The following is an 18,284-nucleotide window of genomic DNA, read 5'->3' on the forward strand; positions in this document are numbered from 1 at the left end:
CCCTAGGATGCTAGAAGAATCTGAACAACTACACAAACGTCCTGTAGGAATTTGTTCCCTGGTGTCTGAGGGATCCACTGATAATTTAAGATAACTGACCAATACCTATAAGGTGTTTTACTTTTTATGAACGACTATGAAGTATTTCTGTTTCATCAAAAAAGCACAAATGCTACTTCATTGGCAGTAAAAAAAAAAAAAAAAAAAAAAAAAAAAAAAAGTGCTATAAAACTAACTGATAAACAAGAATAAAAATCACCTACTGGTTTAACAACTTAACAATTTTCAGGTGCCTAATTCCCCCTTCTATGAGACAACAGGACCCAAAAGCATTACTCAGATCATGTTTTATGCAATGGGAATCCTGTTTGCTACATAAGTAGTGTACTGATAGTTGACTTGTATGCTCTGAAAGCATACTGGGCACCTGGGGAGGACACTGATAATTAAAGGAAGCCCTTCAAAATCTTGCCTCCTCATTTCCCATGGAAGGGCAACAACTGGAATATGTACAATGGCACCAACAGGGTTCAGTACAAAAGGCAGAACTGTTCTTTGGACTGCCTCTTCAGAAAGGAAGGAACAAACAAGTGCAAAAGGGCTTTGCTTCCTGCAGAACAGACTAGCTCACTCTCTTGTGCAAATTAGACCAGAAAAAATATATGTATCATTGTGCAACCTACTAGAGTGGGGAAAAAAAAAGACAAAAAAAGTCATGGGACAAAATGCAAGGGTAGAGAATAAGTAGAATATAGACTAAGCAGGAACTGGGAGGAATAAACTACCAGAGCCAGAGAGAATTCCAAAAGAGGAACACTCTTCCGAGAGCAAATGAGATCAGCCTGTCCCCTGGTGTGAGGTGTCAAAGCCAAGATATTGTCAATGCAGAGGGTCTACTTGAGAAAAATATCACACAGAGGTTATCTAAGACACAAACATATGTCCAACCAGTAAATTACACGACAGCCTAATGCAACAACAAACAAGAATAGGTCACTTTAAGAGAATGATTAATACATGAGATTACTGTGCATGCAGACTTATCGGAAAACAAACCTTGTAGGTGGGTGTGAACCCTTGCTAAAGTCAGTTCCTATCTTTGCTATACAACAGTTACAAGAATAATTATAATAATTAATGGAGAGCAGTGATAAAGTTAACAATTGCCCACCTGTATATTGGCTGACCACAATGTCGTTACTTCTTTTTTCACACCTACTGCCTTTTGCAATGATTGCTGACTACCACAAACTTTTTCAGCCTCATGCTGGGCTTGCTGTTTGCTTATGACCAGGCTGTTCAACCTGTGACTGACAGAGCTTACAGAGTTTAAAATTCTGAATTGTATTTTGTCTCCAATGGCTAAGGTTGCTATGGGCTACATTAGATTACAAAGGGTAATGAGATGAAAACATGAATATTCACTATATAAAGTAAAAGGCCTCAAAATATAGCAGTATAGGAATGGGTGAATAATGTCTGAAAAATACTCTGTAAGCAGGACTCATTCTATTTTGGATAGCAAACTTGTAATGCAGCCTGTGGTTTCATATTAAGCTGCAATTCCTTTTTCAGCTTACCTTTGCTTTTGGCAAATTTTGGGAGGACTGAGGAAGGATTTCCTGTGGCTGAAGGCAGCATGGTTTGTTACTACTCTTATTCTCAACCACAAGGGCAGAGAAATGATGAAAGGGGTGGGCTTTAAACAGGCTAGCCTCTTCACTGAGAAATGAAAAACCAACTCTGTTTTCCTCGCTGGCTGGGGCAGACTGCTGCATTTTCTGCAGACATCACTCCCTTGGCACGTTTCTGGTGATACCGACTGCGAAGTGCAAGAATGTGCCTGGGAACCCCTCTGGGCAGAGACTGCTGACCTGGGGCAAAACAGCTTCAGCACACACAGGTCAAGCTAGCAGGTCAAGACTTTTCCTCAGAAATTCATTCACTGCATCAGTAGTATGCTTCTCTGTGATGTATGGCTTGCACAGGATGGTAGGCTCATACTTAAGGAATTAAAAAGAACTTGCAATTTAAGAAGAATTTAGAAAAAATACCTAGATATTAAGTGCCATGCTGAACAGAGAGCAGATAATTGAGAACCCTGCAAATGAAGCAGATGCTGTAAGTGCCACGCTCAGCCAGGGCTTTGTTCTGAATGTTTCCGGGGGGATGACTGCCTGGCCACCATGTACACCCTCACCGCTGCAGCAGGATGACCACGCAGGAAGGTATGAAGAATTGACATAAAATCAAGCAGGCATATGTTCTTAACTGAATTACAGTTTTGTACTGGAGAAGAACAATAGTTGTTCTGTTTGTTTTTGGTTCCACAAGTATGCCTGCAGAAACGCTATTCTTAGTTGTGAGTAGTAGGAGAGTTAAGAGGTTGCCTTGGAATCCTTCCCACAAACAAAATTGACTGGAAAAAGTCTCCTGAAGCTAACGCTCCCTAACAAAGACTGCCAAGACCTTGTGGAAACCTACTTGCATATTAACTATCAGGAAGGAACTATGTTGCCTTAACACCATTGATGTTATAGCTATAAATTTGATTTATAACTATTATATACTATAAATTCCCATTAAAGCATTATTACAAGTATGTATTATATGTATTATGATCCATACATACCAAAATTAATATATAGTTAGTAATATTAATGTATTTACGTAAAATCCAGCAAATTCAATTTGCACATTCCTTAGTAGTTTGAAAACTTAAAAGTGAACTGTAGTTTCAAAGAGGTAGGGAAAATGCCAAATTGCAGATTAATGGCTAGATAAAAAAAAAAAAAAAAAAGACTGAAGTGGTGATTCTGAAAAAAATCACCCACCATCTTATCAGCTATGCAAATGCTCTGGTCTCCACTCCTAGCATTGTTTTATTTATTTATTTATTTTGTTTAGTGTTTGTTTGCTGTAAAACGCAGAAGCAGCCCTGAGAGCAGAATTCATCTCTGTTCCTCCACTTACAAGCAGATGGCTGGACTTTTACACTTTTACTCCCCTGAAATAGCTTTTCAAAATGTAAAATTGACTGTCCTGGCTTTTGGTTATCTACCTCAGGGCTCTAAGTTTATATTAATTTAGCTACACTGTGTTTTTATGTAGTCTTCCACAATGGAAAGTCAACCTAACACACCTTCCCACAAAGGGTTTAAGCAAAGGGAAGTCCTCACTCAAAGCATCGAAAAGCATGGAAGATTTGCATTAACTTGTTATGGAGGGTATCAGCTCAGTTTCAGTTAACCTTTAAACACCAAATGGTGAAAGACAGCTGTGCAGCAATGCTCTTCTTCTCTCCATGGTTGTCCAGTCTTGTCAAATAGAACAATGCAGGGCATGAGCCCTCTGGTACTTCTACTTCTTTAAAGAATTATCTGTACCAGTTAATTAAAAAAAAAAAAATAGTTAAGAATGGTCCTGACTCAGAGTACAGGATTCCACAGGATCCCACTTTCTACAGAATCAAAAAGTAACTTTTTGTTTGGCACTTATTATAATACCAAAATTTTACTTTTAGGAATCATTAGCACTGTGACTGGAAAAAAAATAAGAAAAGACTTATATAAAATTAAGTTTTTAAAGCAGTTATTAAAGAGCATGATTCAACATTAGCTGAAAATATACAGACCTTCCTTTTTGCCAAGACCTGTAAATAATGATTCCTGAGATGTTTTCTCTCTCTTACAAGTGATAAGAGTCAAGTGCTCTCACTGATTATTGGATGTAGCTTACAATCAACTGAAAAGAGATGGTAACAAACTATACAAAGGCACACCGTGCATGAACTTTGCAGAGGATAATGAAATCAACAACTGTCAGTACAGTGGAGGAGAATTAAAAACTACAGAAATACTATGACACATATTCATTTCATTTAACATCGTGCAGTTAGAAAAACACTGAAAAAGGCAATATTTTTATTATAACTTATATTGAAATGCCATCTCAGTATAATGAAAAACTGGAAACAAGAAGGCCTGGCAACCAATCAGTTTTAGGTCCCCCAATAAGAAGATACAAATAATACAGAGAATCTTTTTTTTTTTTTTTAATGGGCTATTTGCATTTTTGCATACTCTGGAGCAAGAGTGGTAACTCTTACCTATCATACCTGTAAAGTCTCATGAAGGTCAGTTTCCCTAGTATTCAAAAACGTGAGATTTTTATTGATACCTTATAGCCACTTAGCAGTTGTTGTCGCTGGCCAGCCCAGCTCACTGTTGTCTTGTCATTTGTGTCCCATGGGTGCCCTGTTCCCGCACCCAGGCTGCCTGCTCGCCCCTTGTCTGGCGGAAGAACTGGCGCCTGCTTAGGGCCCTGTTGCGCCTCCCAGGCTCTGGGCCACTGCTAGCAGGGGAGAGCCAAATTCATCACGGGGGTGAGCAGTAACAGGCTTGTCGCACCCAGCATGATGGATGACTTCTTGAGCACAAGTGCCATGAGTTTACTGCTTGCATTGTGCTCTCAACGATGAAATGCAAGACACCAGGGTGCTGTCTGTTCAGCTGCTCAACATCTACCCTGAGCTGACTCTTTCACTAAATGGGAACCAGTAAACAGCTCAGTACCATAATGTCAGGCAGGACAAATGGTGCTTTACAAGAAGGTATTATAACTTTCAAAATGGAGTATGAAAAATTTGGACAATGGCTTGCTTATCAGAATATTCATCTAAAGAGCAAAGTACTGTGATTCCCTTTAAAATAAATTCTTATCAGTATAAAAGTATATGCCTACACAACTGTCATGGCTTCGCTTGAAATTTACAGAGAAATTCACTGTAAAAACACTAACAAATACTGAACAATTAAAATATGGAAAATGGAAATTAACTCTGTTGATTATTACTATGGAAGAATTGATTTCAATTTTTAATGAAACTGAGCATATGCAAGAATCAGATTTGATTATTCTCTCAGTTCGTACTCTAAGTACATAAGCCCTTGCAGGACACCAAAACTTCCAAATACTTTCCAGAACTTCCACTGACACTGACCACAAAATACCACTGACTCGAAAGGAGTAAAGCTTTCAACCTCAAGCCACTTATGGTAGTGTATCAATATGATCTCATGATAAAATTCAGAGAATAAACAGTTTATGCTTATAAAAAATGAATTTATAAGTCACTTAGTCTGTTGCAACTCAAAGGGATGTGACCTTTTCCATTTATCTCAATTATACACTGAATTTCAAACATGCTTTTTGAGGGGAAAATTTACAAGTAAGCCAGGAATGCAACTATGCTATTGATTTGTAGACCTCTGTGCAAATTAGGCAATGAATTGTATGCACAAATAATGAGGCAAATAAAAGAAAGAAAAAAATTGTCTTTTTTTTTTTTTTTTTTTTTTTTAAGATGTGGTATGTACTACTGAACGTATTCAATACATTTAATCTGAGATACTCTGCCTTCAGTCATTGGCCAGCATGCCCTGCTGTAAGACCATAACACTATGGATCAAGAACAGAAGTAGAGAGAGCAATTCATAGATTGAATCATGGGACCATAACTGAAATATCATGTACTCTCTGACCAAGTCATACAGACTCTACTGTAAGTTTGCTTTAGTAGGGTAATCTCAGATATCTGATTTGAGTGTGTGAAATGAAGTACAGAACCCAACATTGATAGAACTGTATTAATGTATTGTATCAAAAAACACAGGACAACTTAGTTGTTAACTATAATAACTTATAACTTACACTGGTCAGAAATTTCTATAACCCATTTTTCTATATTTCCATATTTCTATAACCCATTAATGCCCACATTAAGAAATACTGTGTAAGTAAATATTGGATTAAAGAGAAAGATGAAAAATGAGAACAGTAAAATGGACTTTTTTTTATCTTAATAAGTTTTTGCTCAACTTCGTAAATCCCAAGCATATTTAAGCATTTGCTGTGGTGAAAGGTAACATGGATTTGCTAACAAATTCTGAAATACTACTTTAAGGTTATCATTACAATTGCTTACAGGTTCCTTCTAAATTCAAATGTTCCCATATTAAGCCCATAAGCCTGACATAAAAAGTGACTTTAGATCTTTCTCTGTCTCTTATTCCAGTGAAAAACACTTTGTTTATTGCATTTGCAGAACAAACTGGTGTACCATACACTTTGCAGCTAAGAATACCAAGAAACTTAACGAAGTAGTTTCTAAAGATACAGCAGTAGTGATCATATCCTCCTTTGTTTAAAAATAGAAAATCTAGTATGACTGGATGTATGATAAATCTCCTATACATTAAGCTTATATTTGCAAACAACATATAAAAGCAGCCAAGTAATTTATTTTTTTTTCCTCAGGAGAAGAGGAGAGGAGAGGAGAGGAGAGGAGAGGAGAGGAGAGGAGAGGAGAGGAGAGGAGAGGAGAGGAGAGGAGAGGAGAGGAGAGGAGAGGAGAGGAGAGGAGAGGAGAGGAGAGGAGAGGAGAGGAGAGGAGAGGAGAGGAGAGGAGAGGAGAAACAGAGGGTAAATTAAGCCAAAACATTCATGTTGTATTCCTCTTTTTTTTTTTTTTTCTAGGCTCTAGGTTGAAAAGTCCTACATCAATACATTGCTTTTTGCCCATTCAAACTATCAGAATTTACAGTTAATAGCACATTGGTGCAATTATTTCAAAATAAATAATTATGTTATTTCTTCCCGGAAGAAAATCAATGTGCTTCATTTCATGAATAAAAACAGGGCACTGATTGAAGCAATTCTAGCAACAGTGAATCCAGTTCTGCAGTACTCCACTTAGGAAAGACTTCTCATTGACACTGGTGGCTGTGAAAGGATTACAGAACAGAAAGCAGGATTCCCTTGTCATAAGATCCAGAACACAAAGGAAGGATGGATGAAAAAAAAACACCCTAGCATAAAGTCAATCTGTTCTTTGAATATGCATTAATTTAGCTGGTCAGTTTTACATCTTATTATTTTATCAATATTCTCATAGTAGCTTTTTAACTTTTTAAAAATCTGCTTAAATTCAAAGAAATTTCATGTTATATAACCCAGTGTTAGCATCTTTTCCAAACAAAGTGCCAGCTTTCAGTATATAAAAACTTAATATTATTATTTATTCTTATTATCACTGCTATTATTACTAGTTATACGAAGGGAACAGAGTAAGTAGCAGGCAAAGATGCATGTTTACTCCTTGCACTGCTGCCCTTTGGCACAGCTGAGAACAGCTGCGGGACTGGTTCTCCATGGGCCTTTGGAGGCTGAGGAAGGGTTTGCTGTACCCCCAAGTCACACTCTCCAGTCTGTTCACAAAGCTCCCAAAGCTGGGAACAGGGTGGGAATAGAGAGGGAATGGGTGAATCTGGAAATGACCCTTTACAGCCATTTCCCAAGAGCTGGACAGGGTTCCTGCTCTGAAGTGTCTGCTCCACCTTGGAAAGGCAGATGTGGATTTGCAGACGCTGGGGTGAGGTAAGGAGCTAGTCTATGCAGAGCTGCAGAGGTCAGCATCCTTTACTGCTGCAACGCAGAGACCACTTGAATGGGAACAGCAATCAGCATGGCACCAGCACGCTCCACAGCGGTTTGGAGCAGGAAGCGACGAATACCACCAAACCCAAGTGTGCTTGGGGAGGGGGAATCCAATTACCAGCTTGGCCAGAACTTCTGTCTAGACATCTGTACAAAAATGTTATGGCAAGAAGTGGTCAGGACCTTGTTTTTTCATCTGACTTGGAAGGCAACAGAGTCAAGAGTAGTGTGACGGCTGGCTGCTGCCCAGGGAAGTGGTCAGCAGGGGCTCTGGAGACAGGCCGCCTGCCATCCTCCACAGAGCTCCCCCAGATGCACAAGGCAGGCAGCACGAGAAGAGAGTGCTGCAGGAACAAGGGGGACCCCAGCACAGAACCTGAGTCCATCAGCTCCTGTAATGCAGATCCTGGGGATCAGGTGCCTTGACTTTAACTTTGCAAGCCAATATCGTGGTTCATGAAATATTTCATCTCTGATGTTGGTGGTGTGCAAAAACAAAACAGAGACATGATGCAGATTTGGCTTTGATTTTGCAAGGAAACAAAAACAAATAATAAAATTGAGAAAGGAGTTGGAAGTGGATAAGTTGCCATCAAAATTTGGTGACTGCCCTCCTTGGTGGCACTGTGGCCTCACAGTGCTTCTCCTGTAATTGGTTATCGAAGTCTGAAGGCATGCGGGAAGGAGGGGGGAGGAGACACTTAGCTCATATTGTAGGATACTTTAATTTCACTCATTACACTGATTAGAAAACATCAAAATCTGGGTTCCATCCACAGTCTGGACAACCACAAGGAGTTCCGGGATGCAACATTTTCATCTGGTCTAGCTTTTTTTTTTTTTTTTTTAAACCAGAGCTTCATCTCTGGTGTAATGTTTTATTTAATATTTTAAAATAAGATAATAACAGCCTCATACTGTAGATACAGTAGCTTAAAATGCTAATGGGATCAAAATACATCATTTGGATGTTAATGCTCTGTGTCAAGGTATTCAGATACAGAGGCTGTGGAGAGAATAAATGCAGGTGACTTACATTTTAATTTAGTTCCTCTTGCTCCCATTAATTTGGCCCTCTCCCTCAACTGTCCTGATGCTCACTGCTTGTACTATAGCAACACCAGTAGTTCTCATGTGCAGCTCTCGCAGCCCTCTTATTTACTCCTGTTTTAACTTTTCACAAACATCTTCCATTTTCTCCCAAGATTTCTTCACGTAGTCTTACATTATGCCCCTTCCAAGCTCCATTCCAGCTGTATTTCAATAAGAAATGGTGCTACCTTACCTGATGGGGGTTCCTATGTACTCTGGCACCTGTCATCTGACAGGAGCAGTTGATCACACTGTGGATCAGTGCTAGAAAGGGACACAGAAAACCTTTTTCCTAGTTACCCTTTCTGAGAAAGGCAAGACCAACTCTCTGTCATGTTCCTGTGGCCATCTCACTCTTCCTAGAGCTTTCCATCACTTTCCCTCAGTGCTCCAGATCATACTCGCACAGTCCTCCCTTCTCAGCAGCATTGGCTCATTGCCTTAGTCTCTTAGCAATTAACTTGCTAAAGCTTTCCTCTTCCAGCTTCTTGTGCAAATCTTGGCCTCCTTACTTGGAGACCCAGCATTGGCTCCAAGCTCCACCTTCCCAAGTCTGAGTTATGCCTTTTCCTGCATGCCTACCAGGTTGCTCCTGCACAGTAGGCATGTGTAGGAACAGTTTTGGTTCCAGATTTTGTTTTGTCTGCATTTTATTCTTGAATATTTCCCCCTGCCTCTTGCTCCAACTGGATGTAAAGGGAAGAAGTGTTCATTTTATTTGCAAGAAACCTAGCCACTAAAAAAATAAATATCTAATGAGATTTTGATGTAATCTGTGAACATACATTTTTCAAAGCTAGGCTAAAGGTTCACATTTCACAGAGTTTAAAAGTATAACTTAGATACAAAGACTACTCACACCAAACGTCTGATCTTTGATCTACAGCATAATGACACACAACCGTATTAGCAGAAAGGTCTGAAGAATCTGCAAACCATTCAAGCAACAAGGTATTTTTGCCAAATCTGGTTGTGGCTGAAAGGTGTCCTTGGACTTGCACTTTGCTTGCAAATTGATGCACAGTTTTGTTTGACTTTTTCCCAAGAATTTTCATTCTTAGGCAGAAAACCTAAACCCAAGGTTGGTAAAGCTTTAAGTAAGAAAAACAACAACAACAACAAACCCACAAACTTCTTCCCTCCCCCTCAAAATCCCCTCCCACAAAACAGGACAGAAAGTAGCAAAAGCAAGCACAAATGATAGAGAGCTTTAACAATAAGCAGTGTTCTCAATCTTGCCCAGCCAGGTTGTTTACATACAATGTGTGCCATGCAATTTGCTGTTGTAGGCCAAAAACTTAATTCAGGACTTCCTACAACTGAGGATGCAATCACTTACATTGACTGAGAAAATGTGTTTGTTTTATCAGATATCATTAGAGAAACTGATCTTAAATAGAAGTTTCCACTGAAAACTAAGGGAATTGACCTTCCTTTTAGAAAAAGGACTAAGTTGGTGAAATCCAGTGGAAAAGTATCTCTGGTTAAAAAAAATAATCTATTTTCCCTCACCTCCTTTTACCCCCAACAGGTACACAACTAATGAAATACACTCAGAGATGTACACACTGCTGGTCTTCTGTTATCATACTCAATCAATAAGAACAATTTAGAGCACTGGTAACCTCTCCATGCATACTTCCATTGTCCCAAGGGATCAATATAATCAGTATCGCAGATGGCTGGTGAGAAGTAATGAGATTATGATAACAAATAGGCAAGCTTTCCAAATTTTTTCCTGTTGTATGCCAAAACATCACACCTTTCTGTCTGTTCCTACAGGACAAAATAGCAATATTCAAGAATATTGTATTAAATATATAAAAAAATAGTTTCCTACATTTACCCCTACAATGATTTCTTGTAACTTTAACTTTCTTGTAACTTTACTATAGCTTTCACTTTTTCTTTCCCTTAATTGTGAGACTTGAATTCTTTACTCTTGGAAAGGGTCTACACACATATTAAAATGTATAGTATTTTCCATATATTTCCCCTAAACAGGACTGCCATTTGCAAAAGTCTTGGTTTTATTTTATAACAATACTTGTATATTCATGGCTAAAATTCATCTAGGGAATACATCAGATTAAAATCATGCATGCATATTAAAAAAGCAAAAATGTCTAGTCTATATAGTCTATATAGTTAATAGTCTACTCAGTTATATATAACATGCTTACTGAAACTGAAAAAAACAGAATCTAAGTTCCTGTACTCTTTCTAGCTGCTCCCTTTGGAGCCCACCTTGAGCAAAGGCATTAAGCTTTTCACCTCCACTTCAAGTCTATTTCCATTGAGTCCCATTTGCTCGCCAGTTTTCAACAGCTGTAGGTAAAGATTGTCCTAATGGTTACAATCAAGTATTTTAATAGGTTATCTGGCTTTAATGCTTAACAGTAGCTATGCATCTCTTACCATAGAAGCATGTCATATTTATTTCAAATGCAGCTATAAAATACAGCATCAGTGAAATCCAAACAATGAGCTATTGAGCACAATTTATGTAGTAATTGAGGGGATGTAGGAAGACTGTAAACATTTGTGAAGGGAATGAAGATCATTATGATTTCTACAATATGTATAGAAACACTCACATTTTACCTGCTGCGCTAGTAACAGTTATGCTTTAGCTATCTCACTAGCTAAATAAATGGATTATATATGAATCTTACCTGGGAGGAAATGAGATGTCCAGTTCATACAATCTGTCTTTAAAGACTGACAGCTCTCTGTCAAATTCTAAAAGCTATAAAAGATAGAAATAAATATATTCACTCTTTAATGTTGAACTGAAGCAATCTAAACCCACTACATTTTGAAAAATGAAACAGACTTGATTAAACAGCTTTAACTATATCCCCTTATAATAGTTTTTAAAACAATGCAAAACACTCAATACTATTCTGATATATAAACAGTTCATTGAGGAAAGTGTACAAAATGTTCCTTTTCATCTCAGTGAAACACGTAACGTTGGCTCTTTACATCAGTGACCTTTATGTACACTTACTATTTCAAGATGGCAAATTTTTTTTTAATTTTATTAGCAACCTTTTCAGAGATAAACCAGGCTAGCATTAAAAGAGTACAGCAAACTGATATGTTAATCAACCCACAAAAACACCAGCAAAAGTATCATATTACTTTATATTATCTTTAGCTCAGATAAGAAGGTACAATAAACACAAGGATGTGCAAATCACTCTTCCTAAGCAAAGACAAGCAGCATTTTTGTACACCTATTTTGGGCGGTGCATGTGAGATAGCAGAAAAAGGGAAATGTGACAATAGGTAAAATGTGTTCCCAGGCAGCAGCCAAGATGCAGTACTGGAAGAAGGTATTTCACAGAGGTATTCATAAGTCTAGATTTAATGTCTTGTATAAATATTACTTCTTGCCAAATTTGTTTTCCCTTGACCATGACAGAGGAAATAAATGTCTCTAGGCTTTGTTTATGAACACAAACCTGCTCATAACAAGTCAATAATAATAGTCCATGCTAAACCAACAACTGTTCTGATGGACACAAAACCTTATGTTAAAACCACGGCTGATGTTAAGTCTGACGTCCAAGTGAATTAGTGAGGTAAAAAACAAAAAGCTCATAATCTACTCTGTTACTGGCTGTCGTTCTGAGTGCCACTTTCTATTTTGACAAGCATGTCATCAAAACAGTATCCTGTATGATGGTGGTGTGTTTGCCCACTGTTCATTAATCATGTCCCATCTCACAGCTGTGCTGATACCATTGTATGAATGGCAGAGGTTCCCAAAGAAATTAGATTGTGTCCCTCTCTCTCCTCTGCCACCTCATAAATCATTCCTGAAATGTGCAATTAGCAGCTACTTGTACACATTAATTATCTGTGTGAAAGGCAGCTACCTGAACCACCTGCACTGCTGATTAGCTACCTCTCCAAGGCCCACCCAGCTTCTAGTTGCCGTGTTGCTGTGTATGTACTTCTACGCACAGATGCAAAATAACGGGTAGCTTTCCCTATTTCAGGATGCCAAACTGACACCAAACTTTGAGATGGTATGCTAGTAAAGATGTAACAATACAAATAATTGCAGTTAATTTTTGCATATTTTAACACCTGTTCAAACCTCCTGCTAATCAAGACGTTTGGATAAATGCTTATAAAGTCTGTGTAGGAACTTGCATCTCATGTATCTATCTATCTATCTAATAACATGCTCAATCCTAAAAATGTTGGGACAGTTCAGCCTGCTCCTATGAAGTAATATCAACACACTTCAGGAAAAAATGATTCATCATGCATGTTTCTAGACTGTGATCCTTTATTTAAGTATGTACAGATAGATGTGTAGCCACTACATATAAATACAAGTTAGCTATGAAAACAAATGTCACTTTTCTGTTCCACATGTTCCCACTTGTTTAATTATCTGTCCAAAATGAATCTATCATAGGAAAAAAGATTTACTATCCCCAGTAAAAACGTTTATTTGAAATACTTACATATTAATACAATACAAATACTTTTTTCCCCCGTTCTTTCCAAGTAAAAAATATCAGAGCACGAAAGTGAAGGCAGTGGGAAAAACAGGGCTATTTCTGAAGAGCAAAACTGCAAGAACTGAATAAAAGAACAATGCTCCATAGAACACAATGGTATAAATTACTCATGAGCATTCCAAGGGATAGAGATGTTAAATAGAACCATTGTCCTCTCACACCAATTCACACTTTCAAAATTTTATACATTCAGATTGTTATTGCTATAATGATATTTGCAAACTAAATGAAAGCCAGCATTTGGAGGACTAAGTATTCAGACATGCATTATCATTCAAAGAAGTTTCTCTGATATTTTTATTTGCTGCAGTTGCTTGTTTAGTTGTGTCTGTGCTATGCAGATGCTGACACTGCTGACAGAGGACTGATAATAGGAACAAGACTGTATTATGTGCTGGACTCTATCTGTTCTCCAAGTTTTCCCAGGTAAATGGACATCATTAAACTAATAATGATAAAGCCAAAACCTCATGATGACCTAGCTGAATGTCTAACCCAAGTAGGTGCCTAGAACAGATACATAGGGAATGTTCATTGTTGACAATGCATTCTCATATGTAAAACAGTTAAATATTTTAACCAGAGCGGATTATTTGCACATATTTTTATGCCTTGCTATATTTTAATAATTATTTAAATTCAACAAAGTATTTTTTCCTAGATATGAAGTGATTAAGTTACAATAGCTGTGACCTTCTGCACAAATGTGTCCACAAACCACACAAAGGGACATCTGCTCATTCTCATGAAGTGAAATGGCAAATCCTTCATGTGTTCAGGATGGTGTAGTGTGAACCCACCTAAGAGCTTTTCTTTACCTGATTCCGCTTCAGATAGTGGGAGACATGAGGGCAAGAAATGATGAAAATTTGAATTGTGCATTTTGAGAAAACTCAAGTTAATTTTTCAGTAGAAGAGCATGCTCTAACCACTACTTTCTTTTTGATATTTGTCTTAAAAGCACTTTGGTTCTCATTCAAGCCTGCAATCTCAAAACGCAAGATTACTGGTGAAGAAAACTGAGGTCTTATCACAATTATAGATGCTACTTTCCTTCAACTCAACTTGAAGAGAAGGAAAGAGACTTGACACAGGCACCAATTCATTACATTTGCTTTATGGCAGGTACATGGGTGTCTGGTGCTCCTTAGCAGTACAGATAATTAATGAAAATTAACGTACGCCACCTGATACAGAAAAGCAGTCAAAATATTACAGGACAATGTCTTTATTTTTAAAGCATATGCACCATATTTAAAAAAAAAATATTCATGGATATTTTCAGCACAAATTTCTCACTTACTTACATATGGTACATTAAACAGCATTGTGAATATCATTGCCATAACAGTAAACATGAATATGTCTGTTCACTCTGAATGACTTGAAAATGACAAAAAAACAAAACAGTTTAAAGCCTAAAAAATCAATATACTGTTCCATTTAACTTACTCATTACATGGTCATCTTTAAGAAGCAAACCTTTATGGCATTACGTGATGTTGTGGGGTAATTTGAACAATTGCATAGAGATTTTAAAATGCTGTGTCTGGAAGCTAATTCTAGAACTATTTGTCATAAGCAGTTCAAAGCAGTTCAGAAGACTTTTTTTTTTTTATTATTTTTTCCCCCCAAACTCAATTTCACCTATGTATTCATACATAAAATATTTGAAGGATTATGTAAGGGCTGTTTTATCTGCTCTAACCATTGAGTTGCTGATATTCTGTCAAGGTATTTCATTTACAATATCCAGCTACCAGCCCAACATGAACATTTGATTAACATCTTCCAAATGAAAATGCCATCCGTACATGTGAGTAATACAACTATAGTTAGTTGATACTCTGTGAGACAAAGAGATGATACACCTCGGGGAATACAGATGCAGCATGATTAAGAATGCACACAGTACATATCCACTGGCCTGTGACTGTGACAAAAAAAAAATCATAGGGAAGAATATTGTTTAAAAAAACAGGTTAAATCTATCAATGGGATTTCACAGTCTGAAGTTATATATTTTTGTTTCATAAATTTCATGAGCTAAATACTTCAATTAGTTTGCATACTCAAGCTCCTATTGACCTACATGGGAATCAACTTGATATCACTGAAATTCTTTGCACAGAATCAAGGAATGATTGCATTTGCATTAAAGGATATTCCCTATTTAATAAAAGTAGAATTAAAAACCTTTATGTCTGTTGCCTGTATCAGCTGCAGTGCCCATGTGCCCATCACCTCCCAAGGGAATTATCAGAACTGTTGTTTTTCTGTCCTGCACAGGCACAGTCTGCAGAACCCATGTGCCAGTGGGTGAGACTGGACTGATGGCTCAACACCGCAATCTTTCCTATGGATATTCCAGTGAACTCCATCACCCCAGGGCTGGAACTGAGCTCAGTCCACTGTCCTTGTAGCTGCTGGGGTTGTATATAGAAAGCAGTGGGCATTCTGGCCAAAGATAACATCTATCTGGAACACTAAATGTGCATATTGTTTAGCTTGATAGAAAACAAAGGACTGTAACAGAGTTTAGCCAGTTGTAGAAATCAAGGTAATTTTGCTTGCTTCAGTTTAAAACAACAAGGCACTCTGAAAAGGTCAATGTCCATTGGTATGCTTGGTAGGCCACCTTGGCTAAAATCACACAAGTATGAACCCTTTAAACGGGGCAACTTAATTCAGTCATTGGAGTAGAACAACGGCAATTACTCATCAAGACCTACAGACCAAAGTCAGAGCATTGTTAGATCAGAAGGTGATATTAGCAGCATTTATCAAATCCATCTCCAGTGCCCACCAGAGAATTCACAGCTGTGAAAGGGAAATGAAGTTTCAGACCAAAAAAAAGTAGATAAGTATACAGAAATGACCTTAGAGAATTTAAATACATGGACAGTGGTCACTGTAAACCCCTTTGTCAGACTTGTATGGCATGCACTTTTTTCAAAAGACTTTGGAAATATAGCAATCTAATCCAGCTTTCTGGCTGAGAAAAAAATATATAGAAACTGATTCAGCAGTCTACTGACTTCAAATAAAGGTCTGGATATACTGATCCCTCTCATCTATCTGTGAAAACATTACACACAACTCTGCTCTGGCATTATTTAAAGCTACTGTTTTCTCTAGCTTTGACTTAGTAAAATTATCCATTACTATCTATTTTGAATCTTAATTTTCTTTTTCTCATAGAGCCATTCTTTAAAATCAGGTTTCATAGCAAAAAATATATATATATATAAATATATATATATATTGAATATAAACACACCAAAAAAAAAATATATATATATATTGAATATAAACACACCACTTAACACTACTTTTGTATTTCATTGCATTTCTGCACATTTCTGAGAATCTGTCTGTACATCCTGAATGGCAGTGCTGTCAAATCATCAACTGCACATGAATGTGGATATATGGCACACAGAAAAACTGCATCAAATATACTTTTCTTAGCATTAGAAGAGTTAGGCACATGTGGTGCCAAAGGCTCCCTGCGCCTGTTCTAAATCAGAAAACTTTTTATTTCACTGGAAGTTCACTCAGAAAAACATTTTGTTCTTGTTTTGACGATATATCTGTCTCTCTCAGGAGACATTCTGGTACTTTAAAGGATATGTGTATTTTCAAGCAAGTATCCCAACTTTTTCTGACAACTGGACTGGAAAATGTATTTTAAAATAGTATTTCTGTTACAGAAATATTTAGGTTGCTTAAAATGTTTAGAAAGAACCATAGTTTCTCTTGAAATCTATTGATCACTAGAGAAATTACTGGAGACTGATATTGGCTCTGCCTCATTGCAGCTCCCTTTTCCTTTCCGAGTTTCCAATTTGCACATTCCTCTTGCTCCCCTAGCCTGATTTGCGCTGCAGGGTCCAGGCAGAGGGCTGTGCTCACATAGCTTGAGTCCTGAGCACCACACGGGCACCAGTCCTTTCCTGGTGGAGAAACACTGTGAGAGCAGCTGTGGAATAGCAGTGGTGATTTTGATTTCGGTGATTGATTTGCAAAGCGGTGACGTGTTCAGTTGTTGGGTAGGGCAGAGTTGCAGAGGAATGTGCTTGAGACTCTGTGTTTTCAGCTAGCAAAAAAGGGCCTAAAACAAGCAGTTCTAGAAGTTCATGTAAAGCATCATTTTTCATTCTGTAAGACATTTAGTACCTTGTTGGTCCCGTAATACACACGCACATCAACACTGATTTGGATAAAACAGCTCCTTCAAACTTCTCTAATTACATATACCTTAAATTTTCCAGCAGAGTTTGTGGCCCCTGTCCAAATATCATATGCTTGCATTCTGCATATTATCCTGTTTTTCTTAATTGTCCTGTCTGGACCCTTTGAATCCAAGTACATTGACTTCATGCTGAAACCACTAGCGTGGATAAGCTTTGAAGTTCAACACCCTGCTAGCAGTTCCCCAGTGCTCAGTCATCCCTCTGCTCAGTAACATGCAGCAGAGTCCAGATCTCATTCTGGGATATTTTTTTGTTTTAAGAAAACTAACTCAGAATCCTGTTGTATTATTCAGGTAATTAGTTCTCAGTAAGGAGACTACAGTTAACCACATGCAAAGACTAAACCTAGTTAAGAAGTTAAAAACACTCAGCAGGGTTGAGCACAAACTCTCACCACGCAGCAGCAGTTATCCCCATTTATATATCCCCAAAAGGGCCGCTGACATCCCCAGAGCTCTTCACCAAAACTGCTCTGCAGAAGCAAATCGCGTTCTGCCCCTCAGCTCCACAATGCCCAAGGAAGAGCCCAAGCATCAGAAACACTGCACGTATTTTCACTGCTTTCAAACACCGTGACTACAGCTCCATCATCCTGTGCCCCAGCCAGTACTGGGTGATCCTTTGGACACCAATGCAAGGTGAGAGCAGCCAGGGCCTCCTGGTGAGCATCAGTTCTCAGGTTCTTTACCACCTGGGGAAAGTCTGCATGCACTCAATTTATCTTCTAATAGCAAAAAGTGGCTTTTGTCACTCCCTCTCCTGGGATTCCTGTGCTTGCACTGATTTAAAAAAAGTAACTCTGCAAAACTGCATTTATGCAAATTGCCTTTTTTCAAAAGTTTACAGAAACAGACACTTGAACATTATTGTAATTCATAAGCTGAACAACAGCTTG

At 37.9% G+C, this 18,284-nt stretch overlaps 1 protein-coding gene across 2 annotated transcripts in view; it reads right to left on the reverse strand.

The window, feature by feature from the left end:
* The window catches only part of INPP5A (inositol polyphosphate-5-phosphatase A), a 241,060-nt gene that overhangs the window by 13,970 nt on the left and 208,806 nt on the right, over positions 1-18,284 (reverse strand). For both annotated transcript variants that reach the window (XM_082764474.1, XM_082764473.1), the window contains exon 12: positions 11,265-11,338. In XM_082764474.1, coding sequence (XP_082620600.1) covers positions 11,265-11,338 — 74 coding nt within the window. The remainder of the gene's footprint in view (positions 1-11,264; positions 11,339-18,284) is intronic.

The sequence above is a fragment of the Aythya marila genome (assembly GCF_965140915.1).
Source record: "Aythya marila genome assembly, chromosome: 7".
In the NCBI taxonomy this organism is placed as follows: Eukaryota; Metazoa; Chordata; class Aves; order Anseriformes; family Anatidae; genus Aythya; species Aythya marila.